This window comes from Protopterus annectens, chromosome 7.part0 (genome assembly GCF_019279795.1).
Source record: "Protopterus annectens isolate FY-2018-M chromosome 7.part0, PAN1.0, whole genome shotgun sequence".
Taxonomy (NCBI): Eukaryota; Metazoa; Chordata; order Ceratodontiformes; family Protopteridae; genus Protopterus; species Protopterus annectens.
Window position 1 is genome coordinate 405,597,670 of NC_056739.1, and position 26,683 is coordinate 405,624,352.

Genomic DNA, 26,683 nt, shown 5'->3' on the forward strand with positions numbered 1-26,683 from the left:
TTTCTCCATTCATGAGGCAAGAAGCCTGTTTGGAGGCTACAGTTAAATAGTAAGTCCAAAGGCCCTTGATAGATCATGTTTCATGCTATTTAGAAGGCATCCTGGGATATTGTCTGGGCCCACTGATGCAGTGTTCTTGGTCTTAGAGAGAGCATTAAGGACCTGTTTCCTAGTGATAGTAGGGGAGAATTATATTTGATGATATTTCCTGAAGCAAGGTTGAGGGGGAGAGAGGAGTAAAGCTGGAGCTGAATTTATCAGCCAGGAGGTTTGCTATATCTTCTGGCACAGTATAGGTGGCTCCATTTACAATGAGCTGTGCACACAATTGTGTATTGCCTTTGAGGTTGTAGACATAGCTAAAGAATGCTTTGTGGTTGTCCTTGGCCTGGGAGGCCAAACGTACCTCAAATTTGGCTTTGGTAGACTTTATTTGTCCCCTGAGTTGTTTGTTTAGTTTGATGAAAGTGCTTTTATCCTGCTTGGTGCTACATCTCCTAATTTTTGCCATGATTTTCTTCCTCCTGTTATACACCCAATTGATTTTGTGATTCCACCAGGGTGGCTTGTTTTTTTTGAGTTAGTTCTGTACTTCTTCCTGGTGGGTACAGCTGCCTCTATGCAGCTATTAACATGCTTGTACAGGGTTTCTGTGAACAGTTCTGCATAGGCAGAAGTGTTCTCAGGGTTTATAGGCTCTTTAATGCTAAATCTATGGCCAGATAACCTCACAGAAAAGAGAAAACACACACACACACACACACACACACACACACACACACACACACACACACACACACACACACACACACACACACAGTAAATCACTGCTGGTTCAAAAAACAGAAACCATTAGAGAAATGGGAGTACAACATAACGTGGGCTTTTCTCAATGTGTAAATAGTCTTCTAGACTCACGTATGAATCCTATGAATCCCTAAATTACACCAATACTTATTGTCAATATTCTACAGATTTCTATGACCTGTAATTTAACAAAATGCGTTTCCAGTGAAATATGTTTTCAGTGATTTTTTTTCAACTACTTGTGTTTCACTGGAGATGACATTCAATGAAACTGAAGGTATCCATATATATCTATGTCTATATCAAACTATCTATCTATACAGATAGATAAATAGGTATAGATATACAGTATACGGACACAAGTTTTAGGCAAAACTGAATATTGTCAACAGCTATTTAATCAATGCACTTTAGTCAGCAAAACAGATGGTTGATGATTGTGCAAGACTGCAATGATAACAGGATTGGGAATTATGTCTTTTCCCCATTGTTGTGTGATCTTGGAGTTAGTATATTTAATTAGCAGGGTTATGGAGGGTGCGGGGGGGGGGGGCTTTCCCCCCGCAAAAAATATGATTCTTAGTTTGCATGCTCCAAGATAATGTCACAGAGCATGTGCAATTTGCTGTTGACATTTTTGTGTTGATTTTGCTGACATTTTATGGTCAATATTAGTAAGCACTTCCACATATATTATATGTGTGTGTGTGTGTGTGTGTGTGTGTGTGTGTGTGTGTGTGTGTGTGTGTGTTTGTGTGTTGGATGCCAACAAAAATGTGAACAATGGAATTATGGCAGTATATTACACAATCCAGACACCAATTTGCAGATGACAGGGATGTTTGATGCTGAGGAAGGATTCTCTGCAGACAAATATACTGTTGCACATAGAAAGACAGAGAGCACATATGGCTACAGCTAATCTTAGAAAGGGAAAGAATGACTAGTAATTGAGGGTTACCTTTGCTGTCAGGTGAAGCTCCCCAACAACAAGATCTAGTAATTGCTGTGTATGGAACAGACTACCAAATTACATTAAAGCAAACACTAGTTTAGATATTTTTAAGAACAGCATGGGCACTTATTATGGGAGCAACTGTTTTGGTATATTGGCTGGCTAGAAGGTCATTAAGGCCTGTGCATGAAACATTTGTATGTATGTATGTATGTAAGTGGATCTACTTCTAAATCCTGATGCCCATATGATCGACGGTTAAAAGCCCGAGATGAAAATTACAAAACTAAAGAAACCCAAACATCGACTTTTTCTAAGGGTAAGTAAATACTTGCCCAACATGCCCTTTTCTCCACTGTAGTGCAATCACAGAGTTGGTATATACTGTATAGTTGTGTGTGTGTGTGTATGTGTGTGTGTGTGTGTGTGTGTGTGTGTGTGCGGGGCACATCCCCCACATTGTGGGGTGTAGGGAGTGTAGCCCCCACTTGGGGGGGTTACTTACCTCAGCATGAGTTTTGTTTATGTTTGGGCAAGTGTTTACTTACCCTGGGAAAAAGTCGACATTTCATTTCTTCAGTTTCGTTATTTGAATCTCTGTTTTTTAACCATTGATCATATGGGTATTGGGATTTAGAAGTAGATCCCTGTATGTATGTGTGTGTACAAAAGGACACACAAATATTGGGGATATGTGATGCCTATAAAGTCACCGGGAGGTGAAGAACTACCCTGACAAATCCAATGTGTCAGAGATTGTGCAGAGATTCACAGAGACAGGGAAATAGACATTGCAGTGGAAAATATCTCATGCAAGATAGTACACGATAGCTTAAAAGAAATTTCAAATTATGTGAATGATTCAGTGCTCAGCAGGAAATCTCTTGCATGCAGAGGTAGTCAACAGGTCATGTTGAAGTAGGTGATACATAGCCTGATACTCTATAGATGATAGAAGATAATGTGACTACTATCTCCATAAGGGTTTGCTCTTATATAGGGTCTGCTTGCTGTAGTCCACAGTGTTGCTGCTTATAGCACAGGAAAACCCTGAAGATCTGTACTGGCCAGAGGCATCAAGTGTAGGACATTTCCAGTCCCAGATTGTGTTTCTAAGCGGATACAGTTAGTGCATAGACATGTCTGTCTCCTTTCTGTCAGTTTTTGCCAGTAGATTGCTATCCCCTCTTGTCTGTCTTCTGAACCCCTACTTGCAGTCATCCATATTGACAAAATCTCCTTTTTCCATTCCAGTGTTGTCTGAGTTCTTAGAATACTTTCCCCAACTTTAGGAATATGATGTTTTGTATGGTTGTTATTATTCTCCTTATGAATCTGCATTCTAAAATCCACCTGTCTCCTTATTTCTTGAACCCCCCCAACTTCATAATCACCCCTTTCGACTTTGAATTATAACTTTCTGCTTGTATTATGTATATGTGCCTTAACTGTGTAGCTGTAAAATATCCCTTCAAATCAGATAATCCTAAACCACATTGTTCTTTTGGGAAAATCAACACATCCCACTTAACTCTTGCCCTCTTTCCCTTCCAGATAAATTCCTTCATCCCTTTATTAATTATTGTCTGCAACTTCTCCTCAGGTTGATAAACATATGGCTGGTCTATATATAAACTAAAGGGACTAAAAACATTTCAGTGCTTGTATATTACTATCTATATGGATAAACAAGAGCTTCTGTTGTTTAGTCTCTTCCCACATATCCTTAGCTGCCATAACAGAAGCCTTTTTAATCCACACTCTTAAATACTTCAGCTGATTGTGTCCTCATAAATATGGGTATTGTTGAAACAATCAGGTACATAATTTATGGCTATAGACTTTGTTTCATCTTCATTAATTTTATATTCTGAGAAAACCGAAACTGTCTCAAAATGTTCCACAACACTGATATGTCCTTTCCTGGATTTATTAAGTACAAAAATAATACTGTTTGCAAATAAAGCAAACTTTTCTAAATTACCATACCAATTATATCCTTGAAATTCTGAGCCCCTTATTTTCTTTGCCAGTGGCACTAAACATAAAGCAAATAACAAAGGGAAAAGCATTCTCCTGCCTGGTTCCTCTGATCAACACACGTTATCAGAGAGAGGAACCATCCCACTTTAATTTCTGCCTCCTATCCCACATATACCCTGCTAATTAAAGCAAACCTTAACCTTATTATTGTATCAGGGAATGCAAATGCTTCCATTTCCCTACTCAGCAAATCCCAGCTTACTCTTTTGAATGCTTTCTCTGCATCGAGACCGACAAACAACACTGGTATTTTCTTACATTATGCTTCCTTCTGGATCATCATTGTCAATTGTTTGCCTCCCATCAAAAAAACAAAAAAAGCATTGATCCGTGTATATCAGTTTTGGCAGCACCTTTGCCATTCTTTTAGCTAGTGTAGACAGGAACTCTTTATAATCGTGGTTTAAAATTGACAATGTGTCTATATGAAGCTGTGTCTGAAAGGTCTTTACCATCTTTAGGTAGCACAGTCACCACAGCTTTCTTCCAAGATGTTGGCACTTGCTCTTCTTTTAAAATACTATTAATCAACAACTTCCAGATCTTTATCACTTTTTCCCTTATAACTTTTAAACTTCCACAGGAATACCATCTGTTCCTGGAGACTTCCCTGCACAATGATTATATATCACCATTTTATGTTATTTCCTCCTATATTAACTATTAATTGTTGAGCCTCATAGGTTCATAGGTTCTTGGGTGTTTACTAGGCTAGTGACCATAAGGGCCTTTTTAAACCTAACTTCAAAAAAACACCAAAAGGCCAGCATGAAGAGTTCCACTGTTTAATGTGAGGTAAAATGAATCAGACCAAAATTGTCCTGCTCAAAAACTCAAACTAGTTTCGGCACACGCCTTCTTCAGTGAGTGAAAAAAACAGACATGTAGACAACCACCAGACGTCTATATATACGACTCATAACCAATGGGAAAAGAGTCATTATAAACCAAACATAATATACAAATGTGTACATAGTTGAAAGAAAAATATATATCCATGAACACATGGCTGTATGTATATAGATTCAAATTGAATAATAATTCATATTTGAATATACAAAATGATGGTAACAGCAAAAATATATAAATAATATATAAAAAAGAGGCTGTACCTATTAGCCTGCAATAATCTGGGATAGACATTCCTGATAATGACTATACATCTTTCACAATCACCATAAATAGCAATGGTGCATATATAAAGCAGTCAGTATAGACAATAATATAATACATGCACCAACAATAATACAAACACTGTCATGTATATAATAATTATAGATGATCATTCAGTCCTGGTGGGAATAATGCACCAAGATGTGTAATCCAGTATTTTTCTTTGTGACTTAATATTCCTTGCCAACCTAGTTGGTTATGTCTATTTCCAGTGATTTTGTCTATAATAGTAAACATAAATTTGGCAGTTGGGTGTTTAATTGTATGTAGATATAAAGCATTGGACAGTTTATGATTGCGGATGTCACTACGATGTTCCCCTATCCTGATTCTCAATGAACGTGAAGTTTTACCCACATAGAATGATTTACATTGGCACGTTGCCAAGTAGATAACCCAACTGGTGGAACAATTACCAAAGACTCTGACATCATATACTTTGCTGGTGTTGGAACTTGTAAATTGTTTTAACTGATTAACTTGAGCACATGAAATACAATGTCCACATCGAAATGCCCCTAACAGCTCATCCCCTGTAATGGTAAGCTGTTTGTATTTTGCTCCACCACTTTCCCTCTGTTTGTAATGAGAAAACAAAGTTCCCAATGTTTTTCCTCACCTGAATGAAAATGAACATTGATTATCCAGGATATCCCTCAAAAAGTCATTGGCTAACAGGATATTCCAATTATTATTCACTGCTTTCCTAACTGTTTGATGATTTTTGCCCAAAGTAGTAATGAGTCTAATGTTGTCACACTTGGGGTTGTCACTTCTCTCCCTATATTCTAACAATGTCTGCCTTCTCTCTCTCCAAGCGGATAAGGGTGGAGCAGTGGTCATTTTGAACATGGATTATTATGTCCATGAGGGTCTACGACAACTGTCGGATTCTCATTGTTACATGCACATGGGTATTGACCCCACTGGAAAATTTAAACAAGAGATTGATTCATTCTTACAATCTGCACTAGATGAGGGCATCATCACTCAAAAAACTGTTCAACATCTTCAGGTTAAAGATCCAGCTAAACAAATTTTATACTTGCTTCCGAAAATACATAATATCCATCACACATCCCCCAGGTAGGCCAATTGTTTCTGGCCATGGTTCACTCACAGAACCACTTTCTGCATTTATTAATCAATTTCTTAAACCTCTACTCTCACTAGTCAGGGCTAGAATCCAGGATACCACCCAATTTTTGAAAATCATTGAAGATACTCAGCTTGAGCCCGAATGGTTGACGTGTACACTGGATGTAAAATCTTTATACACTAGCATACCACATTGGGCTGGGCTCCAAGCTTTAGAACATTGGCTAACCAAGGCTGAACTATACCCCCCAGGCTTCAACACTCTGCTAATCTGCATGACCGAACATGTCCTTACCAAAAATGTATTCTATTTCCAAGGGGATTGTTATTGGCAACTACAGGGCCTCTTTTGCCACAATTTATGCAGATCTCTTCATGGCCTACCTAGAGGAATGCCTCATATACAATCCCCTACATAACATATATCTAGTAGAAATGGACATATGGCGGAGATATTTAGATGATTGCTGGATGGTGTGGCGTGCTGATGCCGATTACCTCCATGAATTTTTGGAATATCTCAACAACAACATTTGGGGAATTGAATTCTCTATTACATCACATAGAGATGAAATTGATTTTTTGGATGTCACTGTATATCGAAACAGTGATCATACACTTAATACTAAGATCCATCGTAAATATCCCCAGTTTAATTCATTGTTACATGCTACCAGTATGCATCCATGCCACACCATCCGCAACATCCCCAAATCTCAATATTTGAGAATATGGAGAATTAATTCTTCAGATGTGGATTACACACATGCGAAAGCTGATTTACAATCCAGATTTTTGGATAGAGGGTACTCCATTTTTGACATTGAATCTGCCAGATTTTGGTCAGACAAGCAAGAAAGGCAGACATTGTTAGAATATAGGGAGAGAAGTGACAACCCCAAGTGTGACAACATTAGACTCATTACTACTTTGGGCAAAAATCATCAAACAGTTAGGAAAGCAGTGAATAATAATTGGAATATCCTGTTAGCCAATGACTTTTTGAGGGATATCCTGGATAATCAATGTTCATTTTCATTCAGGTGAGGAAAAATACTGGGAACTTTGTTTTCTCATTACAAACAGAGGGAAAGTGGTGGAGCAAAATACAAACAACTTACCATTACAGGGGATGAGCTGTTAGGGACATTTCGATGTGGACATTGTATTTCATGTGCTCAAGTTAATCAGTTAAAACAATTTACAAGTTCCAACACCAGCAAAGTATATGATGTCAGAGTCTTTGGTAATTGTTCCACCAGTTGGGTTATCTACTTGGCAACGTGCCAATGTAAATCATTCTATGTGGGTAAAACTTCACGTTCATTGAGAATCAGGATAAGGGAACATCGTAGTGACATCCGCAATCATAAACTGTCCAATGCTTTATATCTACATACAATTAAACACCCAACTGCCAAATTTATGTTTACTATTATAGACAAAATCACTGGAAATAGACATAACCAACTAGGTTGGCAAGGAATATTAAGTCACAAAGAAAAATACTGGATTACACATCTTGGTGCATTATTCCCACCAGGACTGAATGATCATCTATAATTATTATATACATGACAGTGTTTGTATTATTGTTGGTGCATGTATTATATTATTGTCTATACTGACTGCTTTATATATGCACCATTGCTATTTATGGTGATTGTGAAAGATGTATCAGGAATGTCTATCCCAGATTATTGCAGGCTAATAGGTACAGCCTCTTTTTTATATATTTTTTATATATTTTTGCTGTTACCATCATTTTGTATATTCAAATATGAATTATTATTCAATTTGAATCTATATACATACATCCATGTGTTCATGGATATATATTTTCCTTTCAACTATGTACACATTTGTATATTATGTTTGGTTTATAATGACTCTTTTCCCATTGGTTATGAGTCGTATATATAGACGTCTGGTGGTTGTCTACATGTCTGTTTTTTTCACTCACTGAAGAAGGCATGTGCCGAAAGTAGTTTGAGTTTTTGAGCAGGACAGTTTTGGTCCGATTCATTTTACCTCACGTTAAACAGTGGAACTCTTCATGCTGGCCTTTTGGTGTTTTTTTGAAGTTTGGTTGGCCGTGCATGCCGTACGAGGACTGTTGTTTCGTTGTGCCTTTTTAAACCTAGCCATGCATTTCATAAAAAGTTTGGCATGACTGGCAGGTGGCTAGATAAACTATGCCCATAGTATTATGATTGAAGTTGCCACTACAATAAATTTTCCCTGAATAGTTTATTATCTTTACTCTAACAAACATATTTCCTCTAATCCTGGAATCATTACATTATCCATACATATTTTTATTTGTGCTCTTCCTTTGTTTCCATATTTATCTGCTTTATACACATTTTCATAACATTTCTGAAATATGTTAATACTGCTATAGCAACTCTGGTTATTTTTCTTCCCATAGGCTCCCTAAGCCTGACAACAATACTTTCTACTTTCTTTTGCCTAAGGCATTGTGCTAAAGGTTTTTGTGCTCTAGAGTTATCAAAAAAGAGGCGTTTAACAGCAGTCTTACTAAACTCATACATATTATCCAAATACTTCCTTATTTTCTCTTTAGTACTCTAGTTGCTCCTCTTCTTGTTCTGTGAAATTCTTCTTATTCTGCAGTACTTTAACCTTTGATAGCCTCCTTAAATAAATTCTTGTTAGTTCTTAACCATACCTTTTTTTCTTTTCTTTTTTCTCTATTCTTAAACTCCATTTTATTTTTATCCCACTCACTAGATATTACTTCTGAAGAAATGTCTACTTCCCATAATAACTCTCAAATAATCTCCACTACCCATTCCTTAATTTCCTCTCTTTTTAATAGGGCGTGTACTGGGCGTGAGTATGTTTTGGCCTGCAAAATCTGATGTTTGTACCACAAATGTCCCACTTTGGGCATTTGAAAGGTGGCAACCCTATTTGAGTGTGTTCTGTGGCATTTGCACTGTTTCTGTTTTAAGTAGTCATCCAGCAGCAGGGAATGTTACTTACACTGTTCTATTTTACTCAGTACTTTCCCATGCATGCAACATCTATGAAATGACAGGAACTTTAGGCAAACGGAGGCCTGCATGATGTAACATTTTTGAGCCAAACAATGATTTCTGGGATACTGGATGGCAACCCGATTTATCCAAACCATGTCAATATGCCAGCCTCCAGGTAGTCAGAGTCTGGAATTACATATAAAAATATTTAAAATCCTGTAAATAATCCCAGAGTGCTGTTAAAGTGTAGGAAACATCATGCCATGATGTTTTAAACATATTTTTTTGAGTCTGTGGGTGCTGTACTCCTTTAATATAAGACCATGCTCTTTCCTTTTTTATATACCCGTAAGACCATTTGCATTCCAAAATAATATGGATAGAGTGTCATTTTTATAAAAAGCTATTGTTCCCACCAATTTATACATAATGTTTTTTGAATTTATATTTCCATCTTTTGTCATACCTGTACACACTAATGTTTGGTAGGCTGATCTTTTTTTTACAATTGTTTCTTCTCATCTTCATTTGAACCTCTGTCACATTTCCAAGACATTTTGCTTTAATGAAAACTCTCAAACAAAAAAATGAAATACATTTTCAGAAGACCCTCATCCCAAATAAACTTAGAAGAAAGACATAAAAATTATATATATTTTTAACAAATGAAGTTTAACTCTCCAGATAGGATCAAATGCCCCAAATTGGCAGCTGTACCCACAGAAATTACCTAATCTAAAAATTGCCAAAGCAATAGTTAGCTAAGTATTGAGTCTTGGCAAACAACAACACAGTCTGGTAAAAATGGTGAGAGATTTTGTTGCCATTTAACTGTCTGCTGGTGATTGGATGGATAGTTGTGGAACCAGGAGAGGGAGGGGGAAGTAAGACCTAAGCTAATAAGTTCAGAAAGGAGCTTCTGGTGGGATACAGTATTGAATGCTTTGGACAGATCAAGGAAAAGAGAGGAAACTAGAATGCCCTCATTTCTGTTTTGGATGACTATGATGGTGACATTGAGAAGAGTGGTAGTATTGTAATGTCTGGGTCTAAACCTGTGTTGGGTCTTGGACAGGAAGTTAGGCTTAGTTATATGCTGCATAATTTGTGTATGCACACATTTCTCAAGAACTTTTGAAAGAGGTTATACGACAGCTGTGGGTCTACAGATTGTTAACTCAGTTAATGTACCTCCTTTGTGAAGAGGTATTATGGAACATTTTTCCAGATAGAGGGGACATGGGTCTCAGTTATTAATCAGTTGATCAGAATGGAGACAGAGAAGGCTATTGCATCTGTAGTGATTTTTAAGATATTCGGTGAGAAGTTTTTCAGAAGCTAGGGTTGTTGGTTTTAGTTTAGTTTAATAATTGAGGTTGGGGCAGGGTGAAAGCTAACTGATTGTGTTTGCTTTTCAATAAAGGGGGAAGCTGGAGGGAAGTGGGGTGGTCATCAATCAGGGTATGAACTGCCTGGATAAAATAAGCATTGAACTGAGTGGAGATGGAGTCACTGTTGTTAGTAGTAGGACAGGATGTGATGATATAGCTAGGATATGTCATGCTATTATTTAGTGTTTATATTGGAAGTTGTTATAATATGATTTCTTGTCAGATTTAACAGAGATATCTAAAAATTTGGCATGTATAGTATGTTTATTGTTGTACCATTCTTTCTAGGCTTTGTCTGACGGGTTCATATTTTAATTTGCATGTACTAGGCTAAAAACCATTGGGGCCTTTTTAAGCTTAGCCATGCCTCCCAAATCTCTGACAAGTTCTGATAGTATAAGCAGGGCCTTGTCAGATGAAACATTTACAATCAGGGCCTGGGAGACAAACTGTTCACAGTTAGCCTGTGTCCATTAGAAATATAGGTGCCACCAGGAGTGAATTTCTGGTTCCACACTGAGTTGTCTAAGTTACACTTGAATTGAAGGAACTCTTCATATGGATGGGGACCCTGTTCCAGAGAAAGGGTAGTCTTTGGGATACATACCTGTCTCTACTGCAGGTCCTATTTATATCACAGGCAATAATTAAGTCTTTAGAATGGGTAATTTTGGTGCTGCTTATTTTGCAGATATGCAGGAGGTCCATCAGAGTGGAGTCTGAAGATGTCTTGTTTGCCAGGCATTGATCAACAGCTTGTAGGAGACAGAATATAGAGATAAGGCTTTGAGGCAGTCTATATAGGATATACTATTTACGCCCTGTATTCTTTTAGAGAGGAGACTCTCTGGACATTTAAATCACTGGATGTGCCTTGTTACGTGCATACCAAAGGGGGCATTGTACTCAATGTTAGGGAGCTGTAATAATAATAATAATACCTATTTGTTAACCAGGTAGGCCCACTGAACACACAATCATTTTTCAGGGGTAACTTGGGAGCAATGCCTAGTTAAGTAACTTGCTCGAGGTCAAACAGTAGCAAATGGGAGCTGAGGGAATCAAATCCTGTACCACAGGAGCCACAGCTCACAGCCTTATCCTCTGTGTTAACTGCTAACAATATCTTTGCAACATGAGCTGTTTTGTGTCTTTTGTTAGCCGTGGTGCTGTATTAGATTTTACCCATCTTATTCTAACTGGTGCTAATTTATTTAGAATTTTTGAAAATGTGTAGTTGAAATGAGTAATTGCTTCAGCAAGTAGCAATGTTTTTAAAGCATTCCAGTTATCGAGACTGACAGTTCAGATAAATGTCTATTTGGCGACATTACATATTTGGTTGTAGATAACTTATCTGGATGAACCATGTTGTTGTCTTACTACACAGGCTAGAAGTTGGTCACTGATAGTATAAAGTAAACATGCAGAGGATGTTGTGTTATGGGATTTGTTTGTTAGAATCCAGTCCAGTATGTACTGCCTGTTAGTGTTTTTATTAAACCTGGTGGGGGAGTTTATTAGTTGGATGGAGTCATATAAGATTATAGAGTCTTTTGGGTTGCTGCTATTTAGAGATTTCCAGTCAATGTTTGGGTCTCCCAATATGAATGTTTCATGGGTGGGGGGTTCTGATATCAAGTGCAGGATTTTTTTTGCTGTGGTAATATTATTGCCTTTGTGATTTTAAGGTGAGAAAACAGAAGTTTGGCATTATTGAGTTCTGGGATATTTAGCTGGGTTTGGGTTATTTCTATAGTGTTCTTTCTTTTGGCCCCCCCTTGGACCTCATGCTTACTTGCCTGGTCCTCAGTACACAATGTCCATGACAGTTTTACCACTACTCTCTAACCTGACAGACTTACTATGTTTTTGCTAGGGCTGCTCATGGATCCTGAGGGTATTATGGGGGCTTGGCTCATCTGTGCCTTCATCTGGGGGTGAGTATTATTTTATGACCTACCCACTCCCTTTCACCACCCCCACACTCACTTGATTACATTTGAGGGCAACTCCCTTCTTCGGGCCATGTCTTCCCTTAGGGCACATATCAACGTGTGCACTTCCACCTTGGATGGGCATGTCCATTTCTTCCCTACCACTCTGTCAGTCACTCAAGCTGCTAATCGACTGGGCCATAGTCAGGTATTTATTCTACTATACCATCAGAGCAGCTCACACTAAGGTGTTGTTATAAATAAAGGCCATGCCTCCTGTTCGTTATTTTCTGTCCATTTGGAGAATTGTTTCATTTTTGATAATTTCTTGTTCAGCCAGATTTCAGTTGCAGCTAGAATGTCTGGGGAGTAAAAAGCTAGACATGAATGGATGTTTTGAATTTTGTTGCAGATGCTTCTGAGGTTAATGTTGAAAAATTAAGGTTAGAGTCAGAAGAATAGAGGAACATTGTTATGGGAGCATTGGATGCCAAGGGTTAACTGTGGTGAATGGGTGCTGCATGAGGCTGGGATATGGGTAGATAGCTCCATTAAGTTTCACTTGTGTTTGCAGTTAAATTGTATTGTGATTGAATGAGTTATATTCCAAACCTTAATATATGTATAAAGGAACAGATCTGAGCATGTAGATGTGGACATGTAAGGAGATATAGTTAGAGAGAGAGAAGGGGAGGGAATTGTGATGTAGGGTATGTGGGTCAGTGATGGAGATGGGATAAGAAGTGAGTGTAATATGGCAGACAGTGAGCTGAGTTAGTGTAGGGAGTGTGGAGCTAAGTAGTACATGAGCTAGTATTGTGAGTTGAGATGATAATAGACTGGGTGAAGATTTAGTAAGACATTAGGAGGACAAAAGGTGAGTATTCAGAAGGTATTCCTGAGAATGTATTTGTTGGTGGTGGTAATGGAAGATGAGTTATTAAGAAAACAGTGAGTAGTGTTGTGAGTGACAAAATGAGACATATTCTTGGCCACTTTGATGGCATAGAGGGATGAAGCTCTGACTATGGCCAAGACGATCCGGGTTGGATTAGCGGCTCAGGCATTTGATGGAGTTGGCAGGGAGGATGGACGGTTCCTATCCTGGTGGAGGAGCATGTTGATGTTCTCCAGTGGAGGCTAGTGATGGCTGGACTCTGGAAGGTTGACATCTGACTGGGGAAGCAGGATAGTTGGGACAGTGCCCACCCCTTAAGGTCCTGGAGAGCAGTGCATGCTGTAGTTTCCTAGGCCCCATCCAGTGATAGCACTGGGCTAAGCATGCAGGGGTAGGACCAGAGGCCAAGCAAAAAAAATCCCAGACCTGCGGATGATACTAACACTCCTGATACTCAGCCCACATCTCCAATGGGTGAAGAATCATAACTCGTAAGCTATTCCCTCAGATGGATGGTGGACTGGCTTATTGTTTGGGGAGAAGAACTGGAATGTCAAGGTGTACTGGGAGAAAAAAGAAAGAGCAAAAAAGAGATGTTCTGGTGAAAGGAACGAGCTTAGAGAGGGCACTTTTGATGGAAAGATGTGATAGTAATGAGACTGAGAAAGGTGTGAAAGTGGTAAGAAGAGAAACAGTAGGGTGGTGAGAGAATGTGCAAGTAGATGTGCTTGAGGAAATGAGTAAGAAGAAGGGAAGCTTTGCTGGTGAAATGTGGTGTCGATGTGAGTGGATAGAGGGCAGATGACTGGTAGTTTAAATGGAAAAGGAGATTTGTGCAAGTAGGTTAAAAGGCAAGTATGTCTTTAGGAGGGAGTGGCTTGTATAATTAGGTGGGTGGAGAGAGGTAATTATATAAGTGAGGATATCAGTGAGTGAAGGAAAATGAAGTAAGAGTGCCTCAGAAGGTGCTTGTGTGTACACCTTACAGATCTTTCTCAAGGTAAGGAACCACGTGCTTGTTATCAGTTCTGCTTTCAGTGCTTATGTTTTCTGTAACATGAGTAGTGATCTAACACATGCTTTGAAAGCTCAAGGGCTGTCCTATTCTATCAGAATGCTGTTACTGTGCTACAGTTTTGAAGGAGGAAAGTTCTGGAAAGTATATGAAGGTATAAGTGAAATTTCCTCGGTAAGTTACCTCTTACTGCTAACAAATTTGAGTGCTGGAATGTGGATTGGAGGGGAGCAGACTAAAGTGGCTGAGAGAGCAGCAGAAAAGCTATTCTCAACTACCTGAGGGAGAAAATGACCAGTTAATCAAGTAATCAGTGTTTAAAGTTGTGACCCTTGTGCCCTTGTAGTAGGTCACGACTCATTCTCTCTAACAGTATAAGAAAACTTACAAGATCTAAAACAACAATCCACTATTAATGTGAATAATATAGCATCCCTGTACATCTTCATAATGGTATAGTCTAAGGTACCAGATGAAAATGCACCTGTTAAGCTAAGGATGTGTGGACAGTATTTGGGCTTTAATGGAAGAGAGGGTGTTTACGAGACAAGCCCTTGTATTCAGCTATGTAGCTGAGAATGTGAAAGCAGTACTTGGGCTTCTTTTCTAACAAAAATGAAGGTGTTTAAGAAGAAAATAGTCCTTGCATTCAGCTGTGTGCTGAGAATGTGAGAGTAGTATTTGGGTTTCTTTACAGAAAGAAGGGTGTTTAAGAGAGTGTCCCTTACTTCAGCTTGGTTATGGAAGTATGCACATAATGTCATGCAGCAGTATGACTGGAGCAGGGGGAAGAAGGAATACCAGGTGACAAGAGCTGGGGAAGAAGGAATTTTCAGGGACAGGTGATGAAAGAAGCTATGTGTTCTATGAATTGGAAGAAGAACTCACACTATATCCACTCACATTTTGCAGGTGCAATGATGTTACCCTGGAGAGTATACACAAACCTAAATGCCTCAGAATCTTGGCACTGCAGACCTGAATACATGTTGGGGAGAGTCCAGTCCTCTATATGTTTACTCATTTGTATGTTAAGAAATGCATAGGAGCTTGTTCCCTGGCATCCACATGGTCTACCATGGAGAAATGTCATCTTTAAGTAAGAAATACCAGCAATATGAGAACAAGATATAGCATAACCTCAATAACAGGACATATTATATTATGCCCCCCCAACTATCTACCTTAACAAGACATCTTCTGATATAAAGAATATTCTGTAGCCAAGTTAAATCACTGTTATCACATCACATTCTTCTACCATTTTGTTTTTTGCATTTTGTTGGAGCCATATGAAAGTCCAAGACTTGCTGCTATGCCTGAGAACTTTTCACACAAGACTACGAATGTTGTGATGCATAAACAAAGGCAGAAGTACAAGTATTAATTTTCCTTTGAGATTTAGGGATCTTGGAGTTGGTATATAGCTAGGATGTGGGAGGCTGAAAGGCTTAAATACCATTGCAGAGAGTTTTGATACTGACTGTTCATGTAATTGAACTTGTATGTTCAAAGTTCTTGGACTTCCAAGTGCAGGTCTTGGTCTTGGATCATGCAGTTGTTTTGTTTGATTTATTAGCTTTCTGCATGTTTATTGTTAATTCTTGCTGCCTGTTTTTGATGAAGCAATGTTAATAAATAAACATATATATATATATATATATATATATATATATACACACACACACAAAAACAGAACAGTTGTAGAAAAACTAAAATCAAATATACAGTATTTATACATTTACCTGGTTATAGTTATACATAGGTCATTCTTTGTACTGAGATAACATTCTCAAAAGACTGAGGAGTATTAACTGTTATGGATCAGTTCTTAGAGGTCTGTGCTGGAGATAGGACAGCTGAAGATGTTTACAGTATCTGGACTGTAATAAAGAGAGTGTACAAATATGAAAAGGTATCACAGAATGAATAAGGAGGAAGGAAGAAATGGGTAATGAAGATGTGAGGTCAGTGAGATTTAAGAACAGGAAGAGATACCAGAAGGGTCAATTATGATAAAAGAGTTGAGAAACAAGGAGTGCTGATATGGAAACTTCCAAGAAAAATAAAGTGAACTAAAAGGAAAACCCAAAGTACAAAAATAGGCATAAACTTGAAAGGAAAATTGGGTCCTTGCACATCCTTGATTACTTCTTTGCACAGAAGACTTACATAACATGATGATTCCTAGTCATCCATACTGCTCAAGATCAAGGCAGGGCAGTCCAGGACATGTAAATGCATCTAATATCCGAATTGCAGCTGTCCATTCCTATTGGGGAATCTTTGCAGGGTGAAACAGAGGAACATCACCTTTCCAGACTGACAGTCCAGGTAAGTTGTGTGTGTAGGAGTGTGAATGTGACTCTTTGCCTGTCTGTGTGGGTACTGAGACTGGATTTTCATGACTGTTTATGTGCATGTATCTGTGTGTGTTGGATGACTTCATCCTGATGCTGATATGGGTGGAGAGATTGAAAAAGCAGGGTGCGCTGGCACTGGTCTTGTGCATACCTGTGGTTTAGTATGTTCATCTGAGTGATCACTGTAAGCATGGCTTTGCTGATTGATAGAAGGGGTACAGACCAACTATTATGAGTCTAGGTGAAAGAATTCCTTCTGCAGGACATAAAGACGGTTGGATGGGCACAGTCAAGTAAAGAGACAAGCTTGTTTTGACTTGGCAGACATGCTCAACCATGTCAAGCAGAAGATACAGAAGACTGCAGAGGAGTGATTCACCAGAGGGGTGGGTTGCCAGGGTTAACAACACATGGAGAAGTTTCCTGTATCTCTGGGTGGAGGCAGCTAAAACAGGATTTATCTCCAGCAGAGGGTGTGGATGTTAGTGTTCAGCTGCCCCATTCCACCCATGTCTCAGTGCGTTATACCACACTAGTAGCATACATAAATGATCTGCAGACAGTTGGTACCCAGTGTGGCTGGACAAAGTGCTGTTGAAACTCTATCTGTAGATACTTTACTCTGTATAGGAGGCAATCCTCAACAAAGGGTACATGGATCATTGAAGATACTTGGGCCCTACCACCACATGGAATGGAGGGTGGAATGGGTTACAGTTATCACCACAGGGTATGAGCAGACACAGTAACACCAAACCAATAACAGACTGGGTGGGGGAAATTGTGTGGAAGGTGTAGACACAACTTAGCTGATGCATAGGGGCCACCTTCCATCCCATGTGGTGGTAGTTTCAAGTATCTTCACCTATGCATATACCCTTTCTTGAGGATTGCCTCCTATACAGATTAAGGAGGACAGTAGTGACACCATGGTTGAGTACATACAATCTGCTGTGCTGGAGAAATCTATAGCTGAGAACCACAAAACTGCTGCAGCTGTGCCTCAGTCACCAGTTTTGGAGGTGCACTGTGCTTCCTACATACCCCAAGCAAACAGCACAATGGTTATGAACACCATCAAACATCAGTTGCCTCTTGATATGTGGGTGGCATTGGTCTTTAATCAGCAATATGCAAGAGTGAAATTCATTAACAGTCTGCTGGGAGGTATCTTGTGTGGCCTTCGTGAAGATGCTGCTCAGTTACATGGAAATCTGGAAACCAGACATTATAAATGGATGTTTATGATTACAGCTGTGACTGAGCACCACCTTCTGTATAATTGCCAGTTCCCGAACATCTGTCCAAGTGCTAATGCTGCCTGTAGTGGAGTAGGGTATGGTTACTGAATGGTCATGCTTATGTTCTATTGCAGGGGATACATTTATTAGCCATGTCTAGACATGTCAGAAGCCTGGTAGTCTTTGCTCTGGGTAGCCATGTCTGTCCATTTCCAGTTCTGGTATACATTAACAGCAAACAACTTCCAGGCCCCATAGTAGCATATCATCCCTACCACAAGAGGTCATGAGCCCTGTGTGCTCCGACCAGCAAATGAATCATGGGCCAGAATCATGAAGAAGATTAGTATTCGCACCATGGGAGTCCTTCAGGCTTGCACCCTTCTCCCCCATGAGTAGCAAAGTAATACCAGAAGACAGGCATTCAGTGGCTCTGCATCCAGGTCACAGGAGGACATTATCCGTGACAACATTTGATTTTTGACTGATCTCATTCCCGGCATCATGAATCAGGGATGTGTACATCACCCATTTCTTGTTGCCAGTATTGTTAATGTGCCGTCTTCCCCTCTGCATCTGCTGAGCTGTGCCTACTCCTTTCACACAGTTTCTCCCCATCCAGTCTATCAGTTATGTGTTACTGTGTCTGCTCATACCATGTATAGATAACTGTGATCCATACCACCTTCCATCCCATGTGGTGGTGAACTAATGTCTAATGCAAATTCTGTTGGGGGAATAATGCACATCTCATGTTTCTTTCCCCTTACATGCCATTTCCTAAGGTTGTTAACCAGACGTTGCTGTCTGTATTGCAGCCATTGCTGTACAGGCATTCTCAGTGAATATACACTAACCTGCTGCTGATTCCTATCATTGTCATCACCTGGTTCTGCTGCTGGATGTTGTAATCCAGTCACACTCAGGATGTTGATCCTGCCTTTGTAATATCATATTATGCAGCATGGTACAGACCACAAACATCTTGCTGGCTGTATCAAGCAAGTACTGCAGAGATCCCCAGATGTATCCTGCATATTGAATTTGTGCTTTCAGTAGCCAACCTGCAGTGTGTGTTCTGTTATAACTGACTATTTGGGCAATATACTCATAACAGCACAACTTAATAGATCAGGATTCCAAATATGCTGGTATTAAATTGAAATTATTTGGATATTGCCAAACATGCTAATCAGAATTCTGGCCATTTCTATTTTAGTATTTAACTGAAGACTGGTGCCTTAAAGTAATAAAAGGATGGCAGGAAATGACTTAATGGAGATTTTTCCAACACTTCATCACCTAATGATGCCATAAAGAATAGGTACATGAATTAAACGCATGACTAATGAGCAAATGTACTATATGCTACATCTTTCTATATGCTATTCTGGTAATGCAATATTTTTATTAATAATTTAAAATTAAAACTAATTTGAAAACAATACAATGATGTTTTGCAGTGATATCACTGTCCCAAGCACATCTTGATGAATGAGATTTCATAATCATTTTTACTGTTGCATAATTAGTCAAGGCAGTCTTGAATTTCAGAAGAGGGCAGTCTTAAATTTGTAAATGTAGAACAAAATGAAACATAAATAGTTGTGCCAATACCCAGAAGTGAATTATACCACTTGAAAATCAGAAATTACATTCATTCTCTATACCTGCACTTCTGGTGGGAATCGTTTGGCTGTCCTTGCTCCTAAAGTATAACCTTTTTTGCTTTCTGGTTTCTTCTGTAAGTAGTATATAAAACTGCTCACCTATAGTTTTAGAGGGGAGAAGAAGTAAAAAAAGTGTTAGAACAATTGCACATCAGTCACTGCACAAATGAAACACAAAGTATGTACTTCTGCTGGCTTTCATATTCTAGGCTACTTCTGCACTTTGTATTTTTCTCAAATAATGAGGACTTAACTCTATATCCATTGAAAAGAATGGTGCTTCCTATATTGATGTAATGGTTTTGTTATGTCTGTCAGGCTTACCTGTCTTACTACTTACTTTTAAGTAGGTTAAACTAGGCCCACCCCATGTCTGTTTTTCATAATATAGTGATGTGAAACGTATCTTAATACTTTATTTTTTTTTCAGATTGATGTGATTGTTATATACTTGTACCTGTGACCATTTGACTGTGTAACATTTTACTTGCTTCCTTTTGTTGCCCATTTTCTTTTTGCAGTAACAATACTGCTAGTGGTTTGTCTGTATGCATCTACTTTTCTTCTATCTGTGCATTTTCCCAACTGGTCCTCCCTCCTGAAATGGGCTATTCCCCTGGCTAGTCAAAGAATTACTAGATGTTTGTGCCCACTCTGATGCTGTTGGGGGGATGCATGGATAAATCATTAGAAGTTGTGACAATGTGGGTATTGCCAGCTATGCCAGGAGAATTAGGGCAGTCAATGTGTAACATATGCCAGCACAGCTAGCTGGAATTTTGTAAAGAATTATATGTCATTTGTTTATCAAACTGATTTGTACAGATGCATGTGTTGAGATGTATTTGTAAAGCTGCTTGTTTTAAAAATGTATCAACAATGTGCCCTGCTGGACAGAAAAAGAAATATACAGGTATTTTTTTAACCATTCAAATGTATACGTTTTAAAAGAGGATACTGGAAGAGAAGAGGTTAATCTCAAACTTTGAAAATAGTTTGAAATTAAATTACCTGGCTTAGGCCATAAACATTGTATCTTATGCAGCTAGAGACAAAAAGTCTGTACTAGGAAGCTTCCTGCATTGTCATTGGGGTGAACCAATTGCTACTCAGGAAGGGTTGAGGTTTGAAATTGTTTTATGACTTCCAGGAGCTGCAGCAGATCTTAGCAAGGCTCTGTGTGTATTATTGATGCATATGTGCTAAATCCTGACATCTTCTAGCTAAGGGGCAAGCATAGGAAACAGAAGTCAGAGGACCAGATGTATGTGATGTCATTCTGTAATCCATCACTAAAAATAATGTTTAATACTAGGTGAGACTGAAGTGTCAGGGCACTCTGTTTTTGTAACCTGATTCTTACCTCCATGGAGGAGAGAGTGTGGTATTGGGGGAATGACAATAGGCCAGTTGTGGAGGTAAATTCCTCATAAATAAATAAATATAATAAGGTGGCTATGTTTAGAATATTCACATAGAACTAAAACACAAAAGTTACAAATCAGCATTTATTTTTTAAATATGTGAAATAACTAGAGGAAGCATTATGCCACAGTTTCAAAAGTTCCAGGCTATACAACAGGTGGCCAGGATTTGAATTCACTCAGTGTTCTTGTAATAGCTGAGTGAACATGATCAAGATGCATTTGCTTTGTAAGAAGCTAGGAACTGAGCAAATTGGAGATTATGACAAGAGTTTCAAATTTATTACAAATACATTTTAATGAACCTCTGTTTCAAAATGGCATGAAACATACATCAATAACTGGTATATTGCTTTTAGCAGAAAGTGTTTGCCTGTTGGGAGATTCATAAAGGTTATCGCAAACTGTACACTAGCGGTTAGTTGGATTTGACATAATGGTTAAGGTATTTGCTTCATAGACACAAGATCTAGAGTTTAATTCTGACCTTGGGTTGTTGGTTAGGCTTAAAATGTGCCTTCAAGCAGTTAACATAATATTCAGCTATAAACCTATATGTACACTTTAAGTAAGCTTCCCAAATGAATAGACAGTTAAAGCCTTGTGGCAGGGATGTTCTAGAATTCAGAAAAGTAATATTAATGGTACACCCATGTATCAATTTTAATCTGAGTCTTCAAAATTGCATTGATAGCAGTGGTGAGTAAATTCTTCTTTTATAGAAAAAAGAAGTTCAACTATTTCTTTGCTTTCTCCAAATATTATTCTTTTATAGGTGACTCTAAAAAATAAGTGTAAAGAATTTCCTTAGTTTGTCATGTATTAACCACATGAAAAAAATATTTTCTATTTTGCACATATTTCACATACATGTTTGCCCCTTGTTTACCATACATTATTTGGGCATTGTTCCAAACTGCATCTTGAGGTTATATTGCATATATACTATGCAAAGTTGTCTACATGGTAGATCATATACATATGTTCTGTTATTATAAACAAATGTCTGTGCATATCCAATGAAGTATGCATTTGCATGCATTCCATAAAGATAATTTTGTAGGATCTCTAACTTACTTCATCTTGCTTTGCTCTAGTAAGTAACCAGTGAATAATAATTCTTTAGTCCAGTCAGGAAATTATAGTGAGATTAGTTAAGTATTGTTTTTTGTGTAACTGTATGAACCTGTCCACCTGTGTTATTTTTAATATTTGCTATGATTGAAACTCTGGTGTTTATTATAAATAAATATTTAGTATTTTCATGTTATTTTATTTATTATTAAATATATTTAAACGTTTCATTGTGGCTGGTCCTTTAGAGAGTATTTTGGAGATGTGGAGGGAGACAGATAGAGAAATCCAGACCCCGGACTGAGTGCATTCCCTGTGTGCTTTTAAGGGAAATTGTGCTTGATGCAGAGAGTTGCATCTGCCATTACTAGGTGTATCCATTTTTGTTACAAATTAACATCCCTCTCCAGTGGTGATGATTCAGGCTGCTTGGTTATTGGCCCAGAGAGGGGGCGTCACAGGCAAGACAGAGTATTTCTTAATATCCAGTCTTCTGCATAGCTCTTCATCTCTCTCAGTGATAATTTATTATGGGAGTCTTTGATAAAGAAACAGGCCAAGACACTGCCAGTTGCACATCTAAAAATGACACCCGAGTTACTGTAGTATAATTTTTTTGATCTAGCAGACTTTAAGATAATTAAGTTCTTTAACTTATGACATTTGTAGTTAACTTTTACAGGATGTAGTGACATGTTTAATGACTAGTAGTCTAATGAATTAACTGTTCTCAAACGTTTGTCCTCTTTGGGGGTAGCAATCATTTTTTTAGAATTTTGGTCTCTAAATAGCACTGAAATGAAGGGATTTCATGAAATTTCTAATTTTTACCATATTCACATATCAAACTTATATTTCTTATTTTATTGTTAATATTACTTGTGTAGTTTTTCACTGTTCTCTACTGAGTCTGCCTTTATTCTGCTTGTATGCTGAAAAAATATAATGGAATCCTCAATGACTTGAAATTGTGCTAAACAATTAAATGGCTGATTCCTGAAACTGCTGCACATAAAAACGAATTTTGAAAGTTACCACATCAGGTAAATGAGGGCAAGCAAAGGTTTCCTCAAAAGGAAGGTGGCATTCCAGAACAGTACACGACTCCTCCAGTTTCACAAAGACCACTTGTATGACTCTGGATTCATCATGGCTGATTGTACAATGTCCCTTCCCTAGACATGCAGTAACATTGGAGTAATTATATTTAAGCGATGGATGCAGTGAGTTTCTCCCTGCATGAGGGTTACAACACAACTTCACATCAAGCAAACTGGTATAGAGAACTACACTTCAAGAAACTTGACTGAAAAGCAAAACGGTAATTCAAAACAGCTGTGGAAACAACAATGTGATGGGACAGCAAGGATGGATAACACAAAATTAAGTGAACAGGCACCAAGATCATGGAAAGCTGGGCAAAACAGGACTGTCACAGCTCTCTATTAAGCAATTCATATAGCTTGCCAGCAGTTCAGGAGATTCTGCCAGTATGACAACACTGTCCAGATTGAAACTACATCTGTTTCTGTCAGTTACAATTAATCATAACCCATCTGTGTCTTACCTATATTAGTTTTTTACCTTCTTTTCTGCTGAGGTTCCAGTTTAGATTAAAATCTTTGAGAATTATTGGATTCTTCCTAACAATCTAGGGTTTCAGCTCTTCTAGAACAAGATTCAGGAGCGCATATGGAAGAAATAGAGGTGGGTATGACCACTAATGTAAGCTTCAGATTACCCCTTTAAGGTGGTAACTATTTATTAATATTAGAAAAGTAAGAACTGTTAGTGCAATGGGTGTGGATTGTCTCAGATATTTTTTGGAGTTGCTTTCTTCCTTCAAATCAGGCCAGAAAAAATATGGTGTAATATCAAACTTTTACTGCAAAAGCCTGAACATGGCATAAAAAGACAATCAAATGACTGAAAACAAAAGGTAGAAAACTACAAAAATCAGAAGCACAAAAATCTTGTAACACAACTTAAAAACATCATTGTCAAATATCCTTACAATAAAGCAAAGTTAATGCAGGGGGCAAGCTCCTTGGGGGGGGGGGGTTGTCCCCAAAGCCCTCTACTTCATTATACTCAGTTTAAGGTTACAGGACCTCAGAGTAATGCTAAACACAACATTGTGCTCATGACCAAGTTTACTTTTATTCTGAGTTGTAGTGATTTCAAAGCAAGAATACATAGGGGGATAAAGGGCTGTAGAAGGAACTTGCTCCCTGTATCAAATTTATTTTATTGTAGTGCTGTTAAGTTTTTGTCATCTGATTATTTGTTTTGCATTTTCTAGCACTTTTTTTCATTCATGATTATGTCTTTTGTTCATTGAATCCTCTCTCAGCTAGGGTACATATTATCTGGAACACCCTTGTTTTCCCCTATTTATAGGTCTGTTCTGAATGTCAAGAATTCCTTCTGACACTTAATCAGTGGCTCTCTACTATCATCTAGTGATGGAATTCTTGAGCCTAATCAATAACACGCAATAAACTGGAAGCTATGTGAAAGGACTTATTTATTGCTTAATATTAAGACAATGTCTGGTATCAAACAATAGCTTCCAGATCTATATTTATATAAGTAGAAACAGTTCCATGAAACTAAACTTGAAATGGTTGCATCAGGGAGATGGATTGCTGACATTGCCGTGGAGCATGGGTGGGGTGGGGTGATGCTGCACTCCTGAGAGTGTCGTCCTTCAGAAAAGATGTTAAAACAGATGTCCATCTGCTTGAGTTGGTGGTAGCTCAGCTGGATATAAAAAGATCCATGACACTATTGAAAAGAGAAGAGGAAGTTCCCTGATGCCCTGGCTGAAATTTCACCTAGTAGTGTAAATACCACCTTGGGCCTTCCTTAATAAAAAGCTACTAGCCTAGTGGTTCTAACCCAGTCAAAGGATGATTAAAACAAAAATAAATATAAACAAAAAAACTTCAGATACTAACTGCTTCATTTTCATAGCATCCAGGTCCACGCTGAGGTGCACCCCGCAGAGGTGCCAGCTCATTTCCTAGACGATCAGGAGCACAGTAGTATGGAAAAAGCTTCCTGTCCTGAGTTGTCCCAAATGATATGGTGCATTGTGCTTCTGCCAAAAATAAAACAAAGTATTGTAAAGCTTAATGAGAAATGTTCCTAAAGGTTTTATACCAACTTGGCTTTTGTTTTAGTTGAAGCTACACTGTTTTCTCAGCAGATCAAAAGCCCGTCCATAGTATACCACTGTTTAACAGTTGAAACTTCAGAACCATACATGTATAATACTTTTAAAGCAGAATGAGTAGCTGATCTAGACAATTTTGTTGTAACTTGCCTGTTGAGATGTGATTATGCATTTTATCCATTTTCTGAGATTTTTACACACTTCTTACACAGTGCAGAACTCTCTGTGATTCCAGAGCATTTACCTTTTAGCATTCTTTCCAAGCTAGGTGCAATTATTCCTGCCTTAGAGCAATATCGGCGTCTGTACTATCTCTGAGGTTTTTGTATTAAAAAATAAAATAAAATAGAAAGGCCATAGCTGGTCTAAAGGTCCAATCTGTCATATCCCTCTTATTTACCCTTGAACAGCTTTGTCAAGGCTAAGTGCTCCTTTGTGCTGGCTAAATCCATTATTTTTTAATGTAACCTGAACTATTACTGCTGTTTCCAAGGTGAAGCTATGTTGTAAAGTAGCATAATTTCTTTCTGCATTTGAGTTACTTTAACTGGGACAGAACTAGTTAACATGAACCACATCTTAGCAAGATGTTTACAAGAGCTTATTGATGTAGATTGAGACACCTCCACTTTTAGTCCACGCATGTGCAGTAGCTGGCCTAAATGTGTGGTACGCACTGTAGCTCAGGACTGCTGGGGTGCTCCCTGTGGCTTTAAGCCATGTCTCGGTAACTGTACAGATGTATGTATTGCTCAGTGTAAGGAGAGCTTGGAGGGAGTGGAGTTCTTTTAGACTCCTGGCATTGAATAGTAACACCTTTAAGATTTCCAGGTTTGTCAGTTTGGTGTTATCTAAAAGAGGCACAATGGGATAGGACAGGGTTTTAGCCAATATTCAAAAGTCTAGAGGGGACAGAAGCAGACCATCCTTGGCAAGGCAATGCAGTCTGTCAACCATAGCCTCCCATGTTGACAGATATATTTCAGCTCCTTGGGATAATGTCAGAAGCTAAGCAAATATATGAATATTGTGGCACCTACCAGTCTGTGTCAGTATGAGAGCTCCATAATGTCTCTTCATATAGTCCAGGAAGGTAAGTCTCATGCCATTTGCACCCACATGAACTATGACTGAGTCAGAATGGTACTTGTGGTTCTATGACCCAAGTGCATGTCTGATCTGTTGGATCCTGGTCCCTGATACACAAATGACATGACCTTTTCCTTAACTTTTGACACAGATTGGAAACTAGAACTGCTTTCCTTTACTGTAGTAAGTCCTTATAATCCTTTTCGGAATATTTGAATTTACAAATACCTGTTTATTGTCACTGATGGCCTTGTCATATGGGACTTATCAAAAAGAATACATCTTAATACAACCTATAAGGGTATCTAGGTTCTTGCCATAT

The 26,683-nt window shown here is 38.3% G+C and overlaps 1 protein-coding gene across 1 annotated transcript in view; it reads right to left on the reverse strand.

Annotated features, from left to right (window-relative positions):
* Nucleotides 1–26,683, reverse strand: part of PIFO (primary cilia formation) — a 195,700-nt gene that overhangs the window by 164,719 nt on the left and 4,298 nt on the right. Inside the window, exons 2-3 of the mRNA XM_044076994.1 lie at nucleotides 25,055–25,197; nucleotides 19,597–19,695 (exon numbers count right to left, since the gene is read on the reverse strand). Coding sequence (XP_043932929.1) covers nucleotides 19,597–19,695; nucleotides 25,055–25,197 — 242 coding nt within the window. The remainder of the gene's footprint in view (nucleotides 1–19,596; nucleotides 19,696–25,054; nucleotides 25,198–26,683) is intronic.